Source organism: Myotis nattereri (genome assembly GCF_964212035.1).
Source record: "Myotis nattereri genome assembly, chromosome: 5".
Taxonomy (NCBI): domain Eukaryota; kingdom Metazoa; phylum Chordata; class Mammalia; order Chiroptera; family Vespertilionidae; genus Myotis; species Myotis nattereri.
Window position 1 is genome coordinate 58,326,533 of NC_138080.1, and position 17,086 is coordinate 58,343,618.

The 17,086-nt window shown below is 47.0% G+C and overlaps 1 protein-coding gene across 1 annotated transcript in view; it reads left to right on the top strand.

Moving 5' to 3' along the window:
* Positions 1–16,683, top strand: part of ZNF827 (zinc finger protein 827) — a 166,675-nt gene extending 149,992 nt beyond the window's left edge. The window contains exons 9-14 of the mRNA XM_081091637.1: positions 1,121–1,258; positions 4,387–4,558; positions 5,626–5,792; positions 10,709–10,900; positions 11,217–11,394; positions 14,764–16,683. Of these exons, the coding sequence (XP_080947763.1) occupies positions 1,121–1,258; positions 4,387–4,558; positions 5,626–5,792; positions 10,709–10,900; positions 11,217–11,394; positions 14,764–15,583 (1,667 nt within the window). The 3' untranslated portion in view covers positions 15,584–16,683. The remainder of the gene's footprint in view (positions 1–1,120; positions 1,259–4,386; positions 4,559–5,625; positions 5,793–10,708; positions 10,901–11,216; positions 11,395–14,763) is intronic.
* The last annotated feature ends 403 nt before the right edge of the window (positions 16,684–17,086 follow it).

Consider the following 17,086-nt stretch of genomic DNA (forward strand, 5'->3'; position numbering starts at 1 on the left):
AGAAAATTCAAGGTAATCCTTTGGATGATGATGAGAAAATAAAATTTTTTTAAGTTGACAAAGAATGTATTAGTATCCACTTATTTCATTTATGGCTATGAATTATGTACAGATAACTTGTGGCACTCACCATTTTCTGAATGTAATGAAACCTTGGGATAAATTCAGGTTGTGCAGTCATGCATTAGGGAGTTTTTGGTGGAAGAGTGTTTTAGTGTGTTCATGCTACTATAACAAAGTACCACTGACTGGGCGGCTTATAAACAACCTAAAGGTATTTCTCACCGTTCTGGAGGCTGGACGCCTAAGGTCAGGGTGCCAGTGTGGGCATGTGACCTCTTTTGGATTTCAGGTATTTTTACTGTGTCCTCACAGGGTGGGAAGAGTGAGGGAACTCTGTGGGGCTTCTTTTATAAGAGCACTAATCCACTCTCATGACCCAAGCACCTCTAGGAAGCCCACCTCCTGATACCATCACTGTAAGGATTAGGATTTCAATATATGAATGTGGGGGAGGGGCACAAACATTCAGACCACAGCAAGCAGCTTGCAGTTGTCGTCACTGATTCTCTGTAGCATAAGTTCCTCATTAAAGACTTTGTGCAACCCTTTTGAACATAGGAGAAAACTTTTCCCCATACAGGGCAGTGAAAGTGTATTTCCTTTCAAGGGATCGAACCATTTGTTTTCGCATCAGAATCTGAGATTCAGCATTCTTGATTTACTTACTACCTTGTAGCAAAAGTTGACATTTCTGAAATTTTAAAGAGCAATTCAACCATTGACTCATTCCACAGGTTTTTATTGAGTACTGACTATACAGTGGACACAGTGCTAACCATGCTACCCACCTGCTAGAAGGTTGGGTTGGCTGGCCTTTAGTGATGAAAGCGAGAAAACACCAGAGACTTGACTAAAATTTGGATTCATTCGCCACCACAACATTCAAGAATAGCCTTCTCAGAGACAGCAAATGAGCATGAAAACCAGAGGTTACTGGGACTTCTTTGTAGTTACCAGCCACATTCGTCAAAGGAAGCCCCTGCTAAACTCCTGAATGTTGACTAAACTGAAATTCGTTCATGTTGCCTTGTTTATTCCTCATGTTCTTTTGGTGCAGAGACAGAAAAGCTTGTACTAGAGGCAGGCAACGGATTGCCATCCTGGAAATTCAATGACCAGCTTTTCCCCTGCGATGTGTGTGGGAAAGTCTTTGGCCGACAGCAGACATTGTCCCGACATCTCTCGCTGCACACAGGTGAGTTGGCCTCACTGCTGTGTCTTCCCGGGTCTGGATCACCAGCGTCTCATTACCAAGAAGCTGAGTTGCTCTAAGAGAATTATTACAGAAAGTGATAGAAGTCTCTTATCATGACCTCCTCAAGCCATTTAACTGGCATGTTCAAATAAGGCCCCAGACAGGGTTTCTTATTTGTATTGAAAGGATTCATAAAGTTCAAGTAGGATTGATGAGAAAAGATGCACATTTAAGCATAGTTGGGTAAAATTCCTCGACTCCAAGGAATTTATTGATCTTGTTGGCACAGGGGATGGAGCTGTATCTCATCTTAGTGGGCTCATCTTATTGTGGGTGAGAACAGTAAGGACACGTTGGTGGAGGAACAGTTACTGTCCTTATTTATATACTAGAGGCCCGATGCACCAAGATTCGTGCAAGAATAGGCCTTCCTTCCCCAGGCTGCTTCGCTCCAGCCACCGCTGCCAACCAACCAGGGGCATGCTCCAAGCCGCGCCTCACACCTCGGCCGCTCAGAGCACACCCCCACCCCTGGTGTGTGTCCGCTGGGGCTGGGGGCAGCACGCAGTCCCCTCCCGCCCATCTGTGCGCAACTAATCCTGAGCAGTGGTGATGCAGCCTCTTCCTGAGCCGGTTGTGACGCCCAGCTAATTTGCATATTACCGCTATATATATTAGTAAAGAAATATGGTTGATTCTGTGTACTTGGAAAAGGAAAGCAACCAAGTTCAGGAGTAAAGGAGGAACACATATTAACTTAATCAATGCAGCAAAAATAAGTGAAGACAAAAAGAAATATAGTAGAATCGATTGTAAACATAAAGCAAGGTAGAAATAATAAAATGAAGTTTTCCATTTTTACACCCAAGATCAGACTTTTTAAATAGTTCAGATGTATTTTATTTATAGGAAATGACAAAGAAAATAAGTAGAGATTTTCCATATCACATGAAATCATAAAGAAGGCAGGATAGGCAGTATTAATATGACAAGATATATATATATTTTCACTAGACAAAATTTAGTCATATACTTAAGCCCAAAGAAAACTTTAACATGTTCAGAAAAGTGGAGTTTTATACGTCACATGCTCTGCTCATACTTAAATGAAATTTAAAATAACCAAAGGTCAATAAAATGTCCTAGCTAACCAGGTCAAAGAAAAGGAAGAAAATCAAAACTCAAATTATAGACATCTAGAAGAAATGAAAAGGGGAACACTTCATTCCTAGGCCTGGAACAAACGGCTTCAGCTCTGTTCAGAGGACAACTCATAGGCTTAAATGTTTTAATTAGAAGAGAAGAAACACAGAAAGTAACTTAGCATCTTAAAGAACTAGTAAAAGAGCCTTAGCCGGTTTGGTTCAGTGGATAGAGCATCGGCCTGCGGAGTGAAGGGACCTGGGTTTGAACCCGGTCAAGGGCACATACCTCTGTTGCAGGCTTCTACCTGGCCCAAACCCTGGTCAGGGTGTGTGCAAGAGGCAACCGATACTTCTCACTGTCTTTCCCTCTCTCTTCCACTCTTTCTAAAAATCAATGGAAAAATATCCTCGGATGAGGATTAAAAATAAACTGATAAAAGAAAAACAAAATCTAGGAAGAAAAAGACCACAAAAAGAGATTAATTTCTTTAACCCTGATTAAGAAAGGAAAAGGAAGCAAAAATATTCAAAATTAGGAATGGAAAAGGAAGCCTAATCATTAATGCTATTAAAGTATTTTTTGGAGAATAAAGGCAACTCTATGACAAAGAGAAAAGAACAGCTAAAAACTTAGATGACATAGCTAATTTAAGCAAAATTTCCAAAATTGACCCCAGGGGAGGAAACAAACCGTAAGTAAATCAGTTATCAAAGGGAAATTGGAAAGATGATGAAGGAGATATTATTGATAAAGGTGTCAGGTCCAGATGGGTTCTTTTTAACCTTTTGAGAGTAGGAAAGTCCAGTATTATTAAACCTTTCCAAATGATAGAAAAAGATGGAAAGTTCAGCAATTCACTTTAATACCAAAATTAACAACCTTGCTTATTAATACAAATGCAAAAATTCCAGAGAGGACTCTCTCTTATCTGCACCTCAGGGCCCCGTTCCCCAGCCCCGCTGAGCCCAGGCCACCAGCCCCTCCGACGTGGGGGCCACCTGTACTAACAGCCATGCCTTACATGTTGTTGTGGGAAAACTTGTGTGTGTCCTTCCCTGGGAAGCAGACAAGGCCAGCTCGGTCTCACAGAGGGAGAGCGCTCAGGACAGACAGTGAAGTCGCGCTTGTCTTCTGCTGCCCTCCATTGCCTGTCTGCACAGTGAAAGCAGGGGCTGCTCCTTTTACGGAATTTGCTTGATTCTCCAAATGTATTCAGGCGGCCACTCTGGAAACAGTCCTGAAACACTGTCGGTGCTAGGAGAGAGTTCCCATTAAGAAAGTAATTGAAAAATTTTATTTTATTTATGTAAAATGTAAATTTCCAATTCAATTATTTCACATGAGTCATTTTTTATTCCTTTAATTTCATTAGTTTTTTATTTCTTGGCTGACCCAGGCCTGGAGCTTCTTTTACTCACCAGTTCTGCGAACACGGTTTCACTCCTCCTTCCCTGGCTGAGCTCCCACCACACCTGACACGTGGGAGGCGTGTGCGCACACACTCACACGCACACTCACACACTCACACGCACACTTACTCACACACACTCATGCACAAACACACTCAAACACGCACTCACACGCACTCTCACCACACACTCTCATGCACACTCACACACACTCTCACACACTCACCACACACTCTCATGCACACACGCACACGCACACACTCTCACACACTCACCACACACTCTCATGCACACACGCACACACGCACTAATATGCTTTTAGCTCACCTTAGCCTGTGGGTGTCCAGAAAAAAGTAGATGATCCAATTGCCTGGGGACTTTCTTTTATCTTTGGAAGTATTAATACAGGAGTGACCTGCTGGGTAAAGACTTTTTAGAGACAATTCCAAGGTGTCCCCACTTGAAATGAGACTTGAACCGCCCCCTCCTTGATACCCTTAAGTGGTCTCTTGCAAGGTGTTGGGATTTCATTTCTCAGATCAGCTGGGGGTTTTCCTGCTCTTTCTCCTCCAGAGGAAAGAAAATACAAATGCCACTTGTGCCCCTATGCTGCTAAGTGCCGCGCGAACCTAAACCAGCACCTGACTGTCCACTCGGTGAAGCTGGTGAGTACGGACACTGAGGACATTGTCAGCGCCGTCACCTCTGAAGGCAGTGATGGGAGGAAGCACCCTTATTATTACAGGTGAGCTGGGGCTGGAACCCTAGTCCAGCCTTCCCACCCTCCCTGCCGTCTGCGAGGCAGACCTGACAGGCACCTCTGCTCAACAGACGCACTGGCCTGCATTGTCAGAGTTGCTTTGCTTAGACAAGCCCCTACAGTTGCAATGACTCCCTCTGGCATGGTGCCCTGGCGGAATGAATTGAAAGGGAAAGGGTCTGAGAGGTGGCTCTGGGGGCGGGGGGCTGGGGGGGTGAGCTCCAGAGAGCGGCAGGGCTCTGGGGATTATTAGCTTCCAGGGCTGGGCAGCTGGCAAGCTCCTGCCCTAGTAACTGAGCACCTGGCTGCTCCCTGAGAAGTGTCCGAAGGAAAACAGACGAGGAAGCATAAACCCAAGGGCCCTGAGGACGTAGCTGTGAAGGCAGAGCTTCTTTTCCTCGAGTCGTGTTTTGTCCTTTAGTGGCTGGAATTTTATGGTTTTCTCCCGTTCTGGCCCTAAATCAGTATTTGGTTTGGGTGCCATAAAACCCCAAGTTTCAGGCTTTCTACCAAATCTTGCCCACGAGAGAGGCTGTAGGGATTGGTAGAAACTTGCATTTGCATGAAATGTCTCCATGGATGGGTGGCTTCTATCGGGAATTGTTACAAGCAGGAGTGTCGTCTGACGGCCTGTGTGCTCTCACTGCTACCCGGGAGGTTTCTGGAGGCAGAGGGAGGCTCACAGAGTGCAGGGCCGCCACGTCGTTCCAGCCACACTCAAGTCTTGGCAAGGCTGTGCTGCATCCCTTTGCCCCAAGGAATCGCAAGGAGACATGCAGCATCTGGAATCCGGAAACTTTAATTAACTCTCTGATTATTTAGCGTCACTATAGCATGTATGGGATTGTTACATTATTCGGGCACTAAATCCATTTAGCACAGCGACCACTTCAGAGGCATCTGAGAAAGAGAAGAATTTCCTAACGCAGACCGTTCGGTGGGGAGGGCAGTGTGTACACGCCCGTGTTCTGGGTGTACTGGGCGTGAGTGGGCAGCCTGCATTTAGAATATCGCTCCTCTCTCCCCCTCTTTTCCTTCGTCTTCTCATGTAGCTGCCATGTATGTGGATTTGAGACCGAGCTCAACGTCCAGTTTGTCAGCCACATGTCCCTCCACGTGGACAAGGAGCAGTGGATGTTCTCCATCTGCTGCACCGCCTGCGACTTCGTCACCATGGAGGAGGCAGAGATAAAGGCTCACATTGGCACCAAGCACACAGGTGACCATTCCCATCGGTCCTTCTCTCTGCCACCCCAGACTGCCTGCCCACCTGGCAGAAGCATCCTCATCGCCATGTGACACTGACATCTCCTTCCTCAGAAGGAAGAACGTCCCCGGGGGTAGCAGAGCCACACTTCCCTGTGGCCACAGCGCCATGGCCAGGCACGGCTCCTGCACCGGCTGATCTGAAACACAGGTTGGGATGGTTGAGAGGGGCGGAGCTGTCTGCTTGCCATCATCATCCAGTAACAGCCATTGCGCTTTCCCTATGCCCCAGGCTTGCACCTTTGCACACTGGGTCCCATACAAGCCTCCTAACGACCCCCTGAGGCCCACACTACTGTTATCATACTATAGAGGCTAGAGAGCTGAGGCTTCACAGAGGGGAGGTATTCTGTCCTAGGTCAACCTTAGGATGTGACTCCAGAAACTCAGACCAGAACAGTTATCATTCTAGAACCTTCTTTCTGAGTCACTGCTATTCTGGCAGCCCCACCCAAACCTTGGCCAAGGCTGGACCTCTGTTCTGCTGGGCCAGGCACCACGCACCTGCCTCTGCAGGCTCTGCTCCTCGTGTGACACTGCAGCCCTGACACGCTCCGTGATGCTGCGTGGCCCGTCTGTCCAGGGGCAAAGAAGACCAGATGCTCCTGAGTCAGCCCGGTCTCTCCCCGGGCCGCGGCCACGCCTTTGCCAGTGTTCGCCTTTCATTTCAGACTCTTGCCATTCTGGTTAACTTCTTCTATTTAATGAAGTTAACATTTTGACTTTGCCATGCAATTATCCTCTCCAAGGGATGGTTACAAATGACACTGGCGAGGAGTCATTACGTGAGAATGAGGAAGAGCTCCCTGCGTTTGCTACAAATTACAAGCTGGGGTTGCTGACTACAGGCCCGGGTGCTGGAGCGGCCCCTCACATCATTGGCACTTGAAGGATTCGGGAAGGGAAATTTCCCTGACATTTGTGCTGACGATGTGCATGGCCAAGAAGGATCCCTCTGTGCTTTCCTGGCCGCTCTGGCTCCGTGGTGCCAACAGCAATAAAAGCTTGTTTTTGTCAGTAAGTTGAGCAGCTCTGACTTGGAGGTCTGCAGAGAGCTGTTCTGCTGAGTGGGAAGGTGCCATTTTTACAGTCGGTTGTCTGACCATAACCACATTAGCACCGTGGGCAGGTGAGCTGGGAAACCCACGTCGAAGACAAATTAAATCCAGCATTTCTGGAGTGGCTGCTGGAGGGAAAGCCAGCCTGTCTCCCGTTTCCACGGGCTCTTCAGATACTCTCTTTTCTATTATCCTCCCATTCTTCTAGCCTTCTCCGACCCAAAGTATGCCTAAATCTAGCCCAGAACCTCCCTCCACTGCCCCCATCCCACCTCAAGAAGACCATAGAAACCACAATAGCAGGAAGGGAGTTGGACTTCAAATCCCTAACTTTGTGAGTCCTCTTCTCTAATTTGATTTACCTGTCACAGGAACAGGCACCTTTTATTCTAGTGCCGTAGGGGATCTGCGATGCCATCTGGTTACCTAAATGAACTTGTGATGAGCTTTAATCAACACAACATTTTTAATTGGTCACCCACAGAACCCACGTGCTTTCTCACACTTCCTTACTGGCAACTCAGCCAAGGTACACTTGGGATTAGGGTGTTTCTGCAGTGACCCCTCCTTACTCTCTTTCTCCCTCTCTCCCTCCCTGCAGAGAACATCAGCAAGGGGAAAATATTCCTTCTGGTGCTGTGACATCCTCAATGCAAATTTTGCTGCAATTTTTAAAAGTTGTGATAATGGTGGTGAGGAATTTGAATAGCTATTTGGAAAATACAGCCATCAATATTTACCTCACACTGACACCAAAATAACCTACACAATCCTTGTTTACTATCTGTCCTAGAAAGGCTTGAGGAAAATAGAATAGAATATTCATCAAACACAGCAAGGGAGATTTGTAAATGCTTAATGGATAACAAGAAATCACAAAGGAAAAGAAGCAAGAGATTGGACACAAAAATTTTTTTTGCAAAAGAAAGGAAGAAGAGAAAGGGGGCGGAAACCCACATTCTGAAAAGGTGTTTGTAAAAATGACAAAAAGCTCATGTATTTATATAGAAAGTTCATAGAAATGGGTAAGAAACACTTTTGGTCTCTAAGAATTTGGAAAGAACATGAACAGTCAATTCACAGTAAAAAAAATAAAATAAAAGCTAATTGCTTAACATAAGGGAAAATGTTCAACCTCACTGAGCAGTCAAAGTAAAGCTCAAGAGTGGCTTATCTTAACCTGTTAAGTTAGGAGCACATTTTATAGTGTCACCCACTGCTGCTGGGTGCTGCTGGTACTCTTGTGTCTATGGCCCTGCAAAGGAATAGAACTTAGGGAAACTACTTGGGTAATATATACTAAGAGGCTTGTGACCCAGTAATCCCACTTCTGGGAATTTCTCTGTAGAGAAAAAAATCAACCAGCAAAATATTAATTTTAACTTAAAATTTAATTTTAAGGAAGTATTTAAGTAGAGTAGGATAAGTCCACTCCTTGGATCTGCAGTTTCCTTATATTTTCCACCTTAACGTAAAACTATGGGGTTGCATTGAATTAGTTTGGGGAAGGTTGACATCTTAATATTGAGACTCCTGAACAATGAATATTATGGGCCTCCAGTTATTTGGGTTTATAAGTACATCTTTAATTTATCACAGTGTACCATACCACTTCACATGTAGTATAAGACCTCACAATAGCATTCTTCCATTTCTCCCCCCACCAGCTGTTATGTTATTGTTAATATATATCTATATAGAGAGATATATAGATATAGATATAGATATAGGTATAGATATAGATATGTGTGTGTTATAAATATTACATTATTAATGGTTTTTTAAACAAAATTAGTTTTATTACTTTTTAAAGAAATTTAAATAAGAAAAACTCACATATTTACCCATGTAGTTGTCATTTCTGGTGCTCTCCATTTTTTTATGTAGATCCATTTTTGCATTAGTGTAATTTCCCTTCTGCCTGAATAATTTATTTTAACATTTCTTGTAATTCAGGTCTACAGGTAATGAATTCTTTCAGCTTTTATATATCTTTTTTTCTTTTGCCTTTGCTTGTGAAATATGTTTTCATACTTTAAAGATGTTGTTCCACTACTTCACACTTGCATTGTGTCCAGTGAGAAATCTGCTGTCATCCTTTTTTTGTTCCTCTGCACGTGTCCTTTTTCATCTGGCCACTTTTAGGACTTCTTATTTATCACTGGTTTTGAGCAATTTGATTATGATGTCCCTTGTATAGATTTCATCATTCTTATGCTTGGGACTCATTGCATTTCTTGGATCAATGGGGGTATGGTGTTCCTAAAATTTGGAAAGTTTTTGTCTTTTTCAAGTATATTTTCCTGCCCTCCCCACCCCATCAGGAACTCCAATTAAGCTTATACTAAGCTGCCTAAAGGCATCCCATAGTTCACTGGGTGCTCTATTTATTTTTGTGGTTCTTTTCTCTCTCTGTTTCATCTCAGATAATTTCTCCATTCAGGTTCACAAATCTTTTCTTTACTGTGTCTAAATTGTTAGTGGTCCCATCCAGTGTATTTTTCATCTCAGACATTGTAATTTTCATCTCTAGAAATTTGATTTGGGTATTTTTATTTATTTATTTTTGTATCTTCCATCTCTCTACTTAACTTTTTTAACATACGGAATACAATTATATTACTGTTCTTATGTCCTTGTCTGCAAATTCCAATAACTGGATCAGTTTTCACTGGTTGATATTCTCCCCTTTGGGTTGTGTTTTGTTTCTCTGCATGCCTGAGAATCTTCATTTGAGTGTCAGACATTGTGATTTTACCTTATTAGGTGCCGGATACTTTATATTCCTATAAATATTCTTGAAACTTTGATCCTCTTGGGTCTTGCTTTTATGACTTGTCAGACGGGTCTGGAGCAGTGCTCCATCTAGGGCTAATTATTACCCACTACTAAAAGAACTTCCTGTTTTCTACCCAATGCCTTAGGAATTACAAGTTTTTTCCAATCTGGCTGGTGGAAACAGGTACTGTTCTCTAAGCCTTTCAGATGGCTTATTTTCCCTCCAACACATGCTCCGGTCCATACTCTGCTGAATACTCACGGGAGACCCTCTGCAGGTCCCTGAGTTCTTTCCCTCTAGTACTCTGTCCCATAAGGTCCAGCCATGTTGATCTCCCAGACCATCAGTCTTATCTCCTCAAATCAGCAGGCCAACTGGGCTCCACCTCCATACCCCTCCCTACACTGCAGTCTGGAAGGCCTTTCCTGCCTCTCAGGGGTCATTCCTCCTTGCCTGGTGTCCAATATTGTGAAAACTATTGTTTGATATATTTTGTCTGTCTTTTTGTTAGTTGTTGCCGTAGCGATGATAAATTCCGTCTCTTGAATGGAAGCAGAAGTCTACTGACACTAGATTTGAATGACCTATTGACTGTTTACTGCTGGCTTTGAGGGAGAATTCAGTGCACTGATGAAGAACATGGATGATAGAGTCAGACCAGTTGACTAACCTCACTGTGCCTCCCCACCCTCATCTGTAAAATGGGGGTGATAATAGTTGTGCCTCGGCAGTTTTTTTTAGAATACAATGAGACAAAGCATTTAAAGCTTGACCCAGTTTCTGGAACTTGGCAACATTTTCAGTACATCTTAGCTACTATTGTCATTTTATTTTAATCATAGTAAGACATCCATAAACCCTCATCAAATGAATGAGGGCCTGCTCTTGGCCCCAAGTACCATGAGTGTCATCACCAGAGGTGACTGCGACCTGGGACCCCAGCAGGTGCACTAGAGGAGCTGGAGACCCAACTGCTGTTATTCTAGGGTTTCCATCTCCTAAATAACAGACTTGCATTTTTTTCTTTTTTAGTGGAAGACAGGAAGACCCCAAGTGAATCAAACAGCCCCTCATCATCCTCCCTCTCAGCTCTGAGCGATTCAGCTAACAGCAAAGATGACTCCGACAGCTCCCAGAAAAACAAGAGTGGGAACAACCTGCTGGTCATCTCTGTTGTGCCCGGGAGCCAACCCCCACTGAATAGTGAGGAAAAGCCAGAGAAAGGTAAGGGAGGAGGTGGCTTGGCCTGCTTAGCCCTCCCCACGCTGGAGGCAGGATGCCTTGTCAGGAGTGATGTTGGAAGTAGATATTGGGTCCCAGAACATTCCTTTTGCTTGCTTTGCACCCAGTATGGGGTGGAAGGATGGGGAGTGTGACATTGACTCCAAGCTGTAACTTCTTTTAGCACAGAGATGTAGGGAACAGCGTCTGGAAGGGTATAAACTGGGGGGGAGGGGTGAAGAAATGGGATCTCGGCCCTGCTCCTGCCCTCCTGTCCCTCTACCCCACGCACCTGTACACCCAGCTTCGGTCCTTCCAGGGTTCGAATGCGTTTTTTGCAACTTTGTCTGCAAGACGAAGAACATGTTTGAGCGCCATCTGCAGATACACCTCATCACCCGGATGTTTGAGTGTGACGTGTGCCACAAGTTCATGAAGACCCCCGAACAGCTGCTGGAGCATAAGAAATGCCACACTGTCCCCACCGGTGGGCTCAAGTAAGGAAAGCAAGTACAGAACCTTTTACTGTGTTGTTATTAAACACCCTTCCCCCACCCTTACCCCGGCCCCTCCCCTGAAGATTTTGGGGTCATGGAGAGGGAGAGCTTGGCATGAGGGGAGTTAGGCAGGCACCTCTGCTGCCTTCAGCTGGATGTGAATTAGACCTGTCCCCAAGGGGGTCAGCAGATATCAGCAGGAGGATCCATTGTACAAATAGCCCGGGATTCGGAGCAAGCAGGCATGTTGGAGCACCTGAGCACGCAGGGGTAGACTCACCCCACACTGCCTGGGTTTTGTTCAGACTTGATGGTAATGGACTTGGGTGAGCGTACCCAAGTGTAAAGCATTACACTGTCACCGCACTTCACCATCTCTGTTTTTTAGGTGATTTGCCATGTATCTTTTAAATAAGTATTACAACCACTGCATCCACACCCCACCCCAAATAATGGAACCTTGCGGGTTTGAACAGGCAGGAGGCAGCATTTTCCACGCAAGGCCCATGTGCCTCTCAGGTCCCTGCAGACATGCCTTATGCCTTCCCGGGAACTGGAAGTGGGATTCCCTGCCTAAGAGCTGATGTTTTCTGTCACGTAGTCACAGATTCCTCCCACCAGAGACCTAGGCAGTTAGCAGCAGCATCAACCAATATTTGCAGGAGGCCCTCGGTCTGAAGCGAGACCAATCAGTCATTATCCAGTGTACGGTGCGTCTGGCTTGATTAGGTGCTAGAGGGCAAATAAGGAATAAAACCTAATTTCCACCCTCAGGAAGTGTATGTCCTACCGTGACCAGAATTTCATCTTCCCGAGAGTCGATAATCAGGTCCCTGTTCACAAGGCACTTATGGTCTAGGAAAGAGGAAGAAGCTTATGTCATTGGGCACAGAAAGACACACAGTTTTTGAGGCAGAATTGTTCATGTTTAGCTGAAATGATCGTGCAATTTCAATGAATGAGAAATTACATTTTACTTAATACAAGGGGGAAAAAGCCTTGTCTTTAAACATTTTGGCCTTTGAAACTCACAACTTGCCGGAGGGGTGGCATGACCCTCCCCATTGGGCGTGGGATGGAGAGACCCAGGACCCTGGGCGTCGAGTGTTGGGGGGGCAGCCCAGGCTTGTCTTCCCCCCACCCCCGCACCTACCTGATCAGGGGGACTCTCCTCACAATCCTGCCCAAACAGTAGAGTCAGGGAGCAACACCTACTGTGGATTTCCATTTTGTTTCAGTCTTGGGGGGTGCTTAGGTGGGAGGGGGGAGGGGAGACCTGCAAGGGAGGGGGAGGGGCAGTTATAACTCAAGACCACCCGTAAATGGGAATTTGATTTAGTTTGTTCCCACTGTCCCTTTCTAAATATTTGTGCACTCTTGTTTATGACGAAAAGCCATATGCTTCTGTAGTTGGACTATGCTCATCAACCTCCCCGATTGCCCAGTCACAGCCATGCACTGCCAGTCAGCCTGTCCTCGGGGACCCGAGGGGTCCCAGGCTGCCACTGGGGAGAATGCACAGTGACCCTGATGCTTTTGCGGTACAGACACTTCCCGTGCGGTGCTAACGGTCCCCTGTGTAATAGTTTATGTTCTAGGATGACCAAGTAGAAGAATACTTTGAAAAAATTGATAAAGCCTTCTGGCTATACAGTGAGTCTTTGTTTTTGTTTTTGTTTTGTTTTGTTTTCCCTTTGCCATATCGGAGCGTTCATTTGCCTGAGAGAGTGCCGTGATGACAAGTAACGGGCCCCTGCTACACCCTTAGCACGTCCCCTGAGCAGCGCAAGAAAGACTGAGCTGTGGGTCACAGAAATGTCCTTAAAGTGAAACAGACTGCTGATGTCTCAATTGCTTTTCTGTGATGGAACTGCTTGTACTCTATATCCTGTTCATAATGCAGATCGAATAAGATTATACTATTATTTTTCTTTTGCCGTAGCTCAGGACAGTGGTGAGTTTCAGACTCCTCTAGGTAAGGCCCAGCTTGGCGTAGGGGTTGTGTGTGCACCTGACCTGGGAATGGGCTTTTATTTCTCTCGTGTGCACTCTTCTGTGAGCTGAGGGTCCAAGGCTAACGGCGAGCTTGGCGCTGAGGAGCAGTGCACGGTGCACCTGGTTGTGTTGGGCTCTGCTGAACACTTCTCCAAACCCTCAGAGCACACCTCGCTCCTGGGCCTGCCCTGCGGGTGCCCAGCCAGAGCTGAGGCAGCCACTTTTGCATTTGCATTCTGTTTGTCAAGAGAGCAAACACGCTACTGCTATCATATCAGCCACTGACTCGAGCCCGGCAGCTTCTCAAAGAGCAGAATTTGTAAACATGCCTTCATGGCTCCTCCTGGCCCCTCTGGAAGCCGGGAGGCTTGCGCGGAGCATAGCCTCATTGCGGAGGGTGGACAAACCGAGCCATCGGGAGGCCCAGGCTTGGCCCAGGGCGATCCAGCTAGAGCCCAGTTAGGTGGCGGAGCTGGGGCCAGAATCTGCCTAACTTATTTATGTGTAGAGACCAGTCCAATAATAACGCAGTGCCTCCCATGGGCTGAGCACTTACCAAGCACTGGACAGAATGCAGAAGAAATGTTAGCTGTGGTCCTGCCCCCTGAGCATTATGATGTCATAATGTACGAATAATGTCTTCAAGCTCCAGAGAGCAGGCATCACCCTCCTTATCCCTCACTAGTAGACAGCTGGGGGCTGGACGTCCCTCTCCCATGCCCCTGTCCTGGTCCTCCCCTTCCTTCCCTGGCGGGGAAACAGCTGTAGCAGACAGGTCCTAGAGTACAGACCTATGTACACACACACACTCACACACAGACACAGGCCTTCTTGTCCTAACCTTTCATAAGCACGATTCTGAGCCTACGACTTTCTGTTTGCTGGAGGTAGCTTTCCCCTGTAAGCTGTTCTTTAAAACTCTTAGCCTTTCTGCGTGTGCTTGGTGTGGTGCATGAAACGTCGATTCTTTGTGTTGCTCCCATCTCGAGGGGAGGTCGTGAGGGTTAGACCTCTGCTGTGTCCGTGGGGGGTGGGGAGGGCTCCGGGGGGCGGGAGGATGGAGGGGAGCCACAGCTACCGTAATTCTCCCCCTTTCTCAGCTCCCCTTCCTGAGGGTTGGTGTTCGCTGCTCCTGCCAGGAGACCCAGAGTAGGCTGAGCGCACCTCCTCAGAGCTGGCTCCTCCTCCGGGGGGACGGCTCTGTCGGCACAGAGAGCCCAAGAGGGTCCTCTTCACCTCTGAGAGGCAGCAGGACTGGGCTGGGCAGGGGCAGCCAGGCCTCAGGGTTTGCAGGGTGGCCCGTGAGGAGGGGAGAAGCAGGGCCGCGGCGGGACCTGTCTGGCTGACCCTCCCTTCCCTTGCTTCCCCCGGCAGGTGCCCATTCTGCATTTATTCCACCAACCGCCCCGCCGCCATGGAGTGCCACCTCAAGACCCACTACAAGATGGAGTACAAGTGCCGGATCTGCCAGACGGTGAAGGCCAACCAGCTGGAGCTGGAGACGCACACCCGGGAGCATCGCCTCGGCAACCACTACAAGTGCGACCAGTGCGGCTACCTGTCCAAGACCGCCAACAAGCTCATCGAGCACGTGCGCGTGCACACCGGGGAGCGGCCCTTCCACTGTGACCAGTGCAGCTACAGCTGCAAACGCAAGGACAATCTCAACCTGCACAAGAAGCTGAAGCACGCCCCTCGCCAGACCTTCAGCTGCGAAGAGTGCCTGTTCAAGACCACACACCCTTTCGTCTTCAGCCGCCACGTCAAGAAGCACCAGAGTGGGGACTGCCCCGAGGAGGACAAGAAGGGCCTGTGTCCGGCCCCCAAGAAACCAGCCGGCCCCGGGGCCCCGCTCCTCATCGTCGGGAGCTCTCGGAATCTCTTGTCTCCCCTGTCGGTCATGTCCGCCTCCCAGGCTCTGCAGACCGTGGCCTTGTCAGCTGTCCACGGCAGCAGCTCAGAGCCCAACCTGGCACTCAAGGCTCTGGCCTTCAACGGCTCCCCTTTGCGCTTTGACAAGTACCGGAACTCGGATTTTGCCCATCTCATTCCCTTGACAATGTTATACCCCAAGAACCACTTGGATCTCACATTCCACCCACCCCGACCTCAGACTGCGCCTCCCAGCATCCCGTCCCCCAAACACTCCTTCCTCGCCTATCTCGGACTGAGAGAAAGAGCAGAGACTGTCTGAGGGCAGCATGTTCCGTACCAAAAACCAAGTGACAGAGACAAAAACAAAAATAAACCCACGAAACTTACACACAACCCCAGCAGGTGTATGTTGCTGCAAAACCGACAGACCCCCGTGGGTCTGAACCACGTGTACTGTATCTCCTTAGTAAGGACTAGAGAATTGGCTCTGTGTGTATACCTATTGCATTGACCTGAAAGCTGCTTTATCCGATCTTCAGAGGTGACCTACTGCGTACATCTACCTTCAGAGGCATGCCTCCCCGGCCCCCCACACCCACTCTCAGCCCTGCTCCCGACCTTTCCCTGAAAGGAATTTTGTCTTGCTCAACCCTAAAGAGAGTGTCCTTAATAGCAATCCGCACTTGTCAGCTTATCTACTGGTGCATTTTTGTTTTCTGTTGGGTGAATGGGGTGTGTGGGCGTCTGTGGATTCTGAGAGAGAAAGCCGTGTGTTGTGTGCCATGAGATTTCTATCGCACATTCTCTGTGCTGGCTTCTTTCACCGCGATGAACATGATTTTCCCTCCTGGGTGGTTCATCCACTGCGGTCCCTCCCCGAGCCCCTTCTTCACCACCCGTTTCACGGCTGCAGAGTGGTGGGGCCTGGTGCGCGGTCGATGAAGGCATGGTAGACACCCACGGTGCTGCTGGAGATTTCCCACAGAGCTGGAGACCTTGTGCAGAGTCTCCTCTGGTTATGAAGACGCGAGGCAGCAAGAGTCCCGTCTGGAAGAAATGTCCCGCAGCACCGAGGCCAACATCACAAAACTTAAGTGTGTTGTGTGTGTGTGTCCATACATACACAACGCGTGTGGGACACACGCAGTGCATCATTTTTTAAGGGCAGATTATATATATATATATATATGATGTATTAATTCAGTGGTTACCATTTGTTTGCAGGAAAAAAAATAGTATGAGTGAAAAATTTTATGGTTGATAAATCCAGCCAAGGAGATTAAAAGGGGTTTGGATCAATTCTGGGTATAAATGCTCAGACTAAAAAAAAAAAAAAGAAAAGAAACGGCAGTTTTGCACAGTGCTTTGGTCTTGCACTAGTTTTTGTTTCTCATCTGCAAAAAAAAAAAAAAAGAAAAATGAAAGTGAAAGAAAATGTACCTTTTATATGGAACGAGTAGACTGTATATTTGAAAATTTTGTCACAGGCTCGTTGACATATAACCACCCAAAAACAAGGTGCTGTTTAGTCCTGCAATTCCGTTGATGCCCCTGAGACGTGTCCATTGTGTTTGCAGGTCGTCTGGCTCTAGTGGTATTCTCCATGTTGGTAATAATTCTGTATTCCATTTTGTTAACGCCTGGTAGATGTAATCTGCTAGGAGGCTAACTTTATACTTATTTAAAGCTCTTAGTTCGTGGTCATTAAAATGGCAACTTATGTGCAGCACTTTATTGCAGCAAGAAGCAGATGTGATTGGTAGCATAGCCCTTTGCTAGTCTTTCAAAGTAATGGGTGATGTAGAAAGGAGAAGAGGACAAG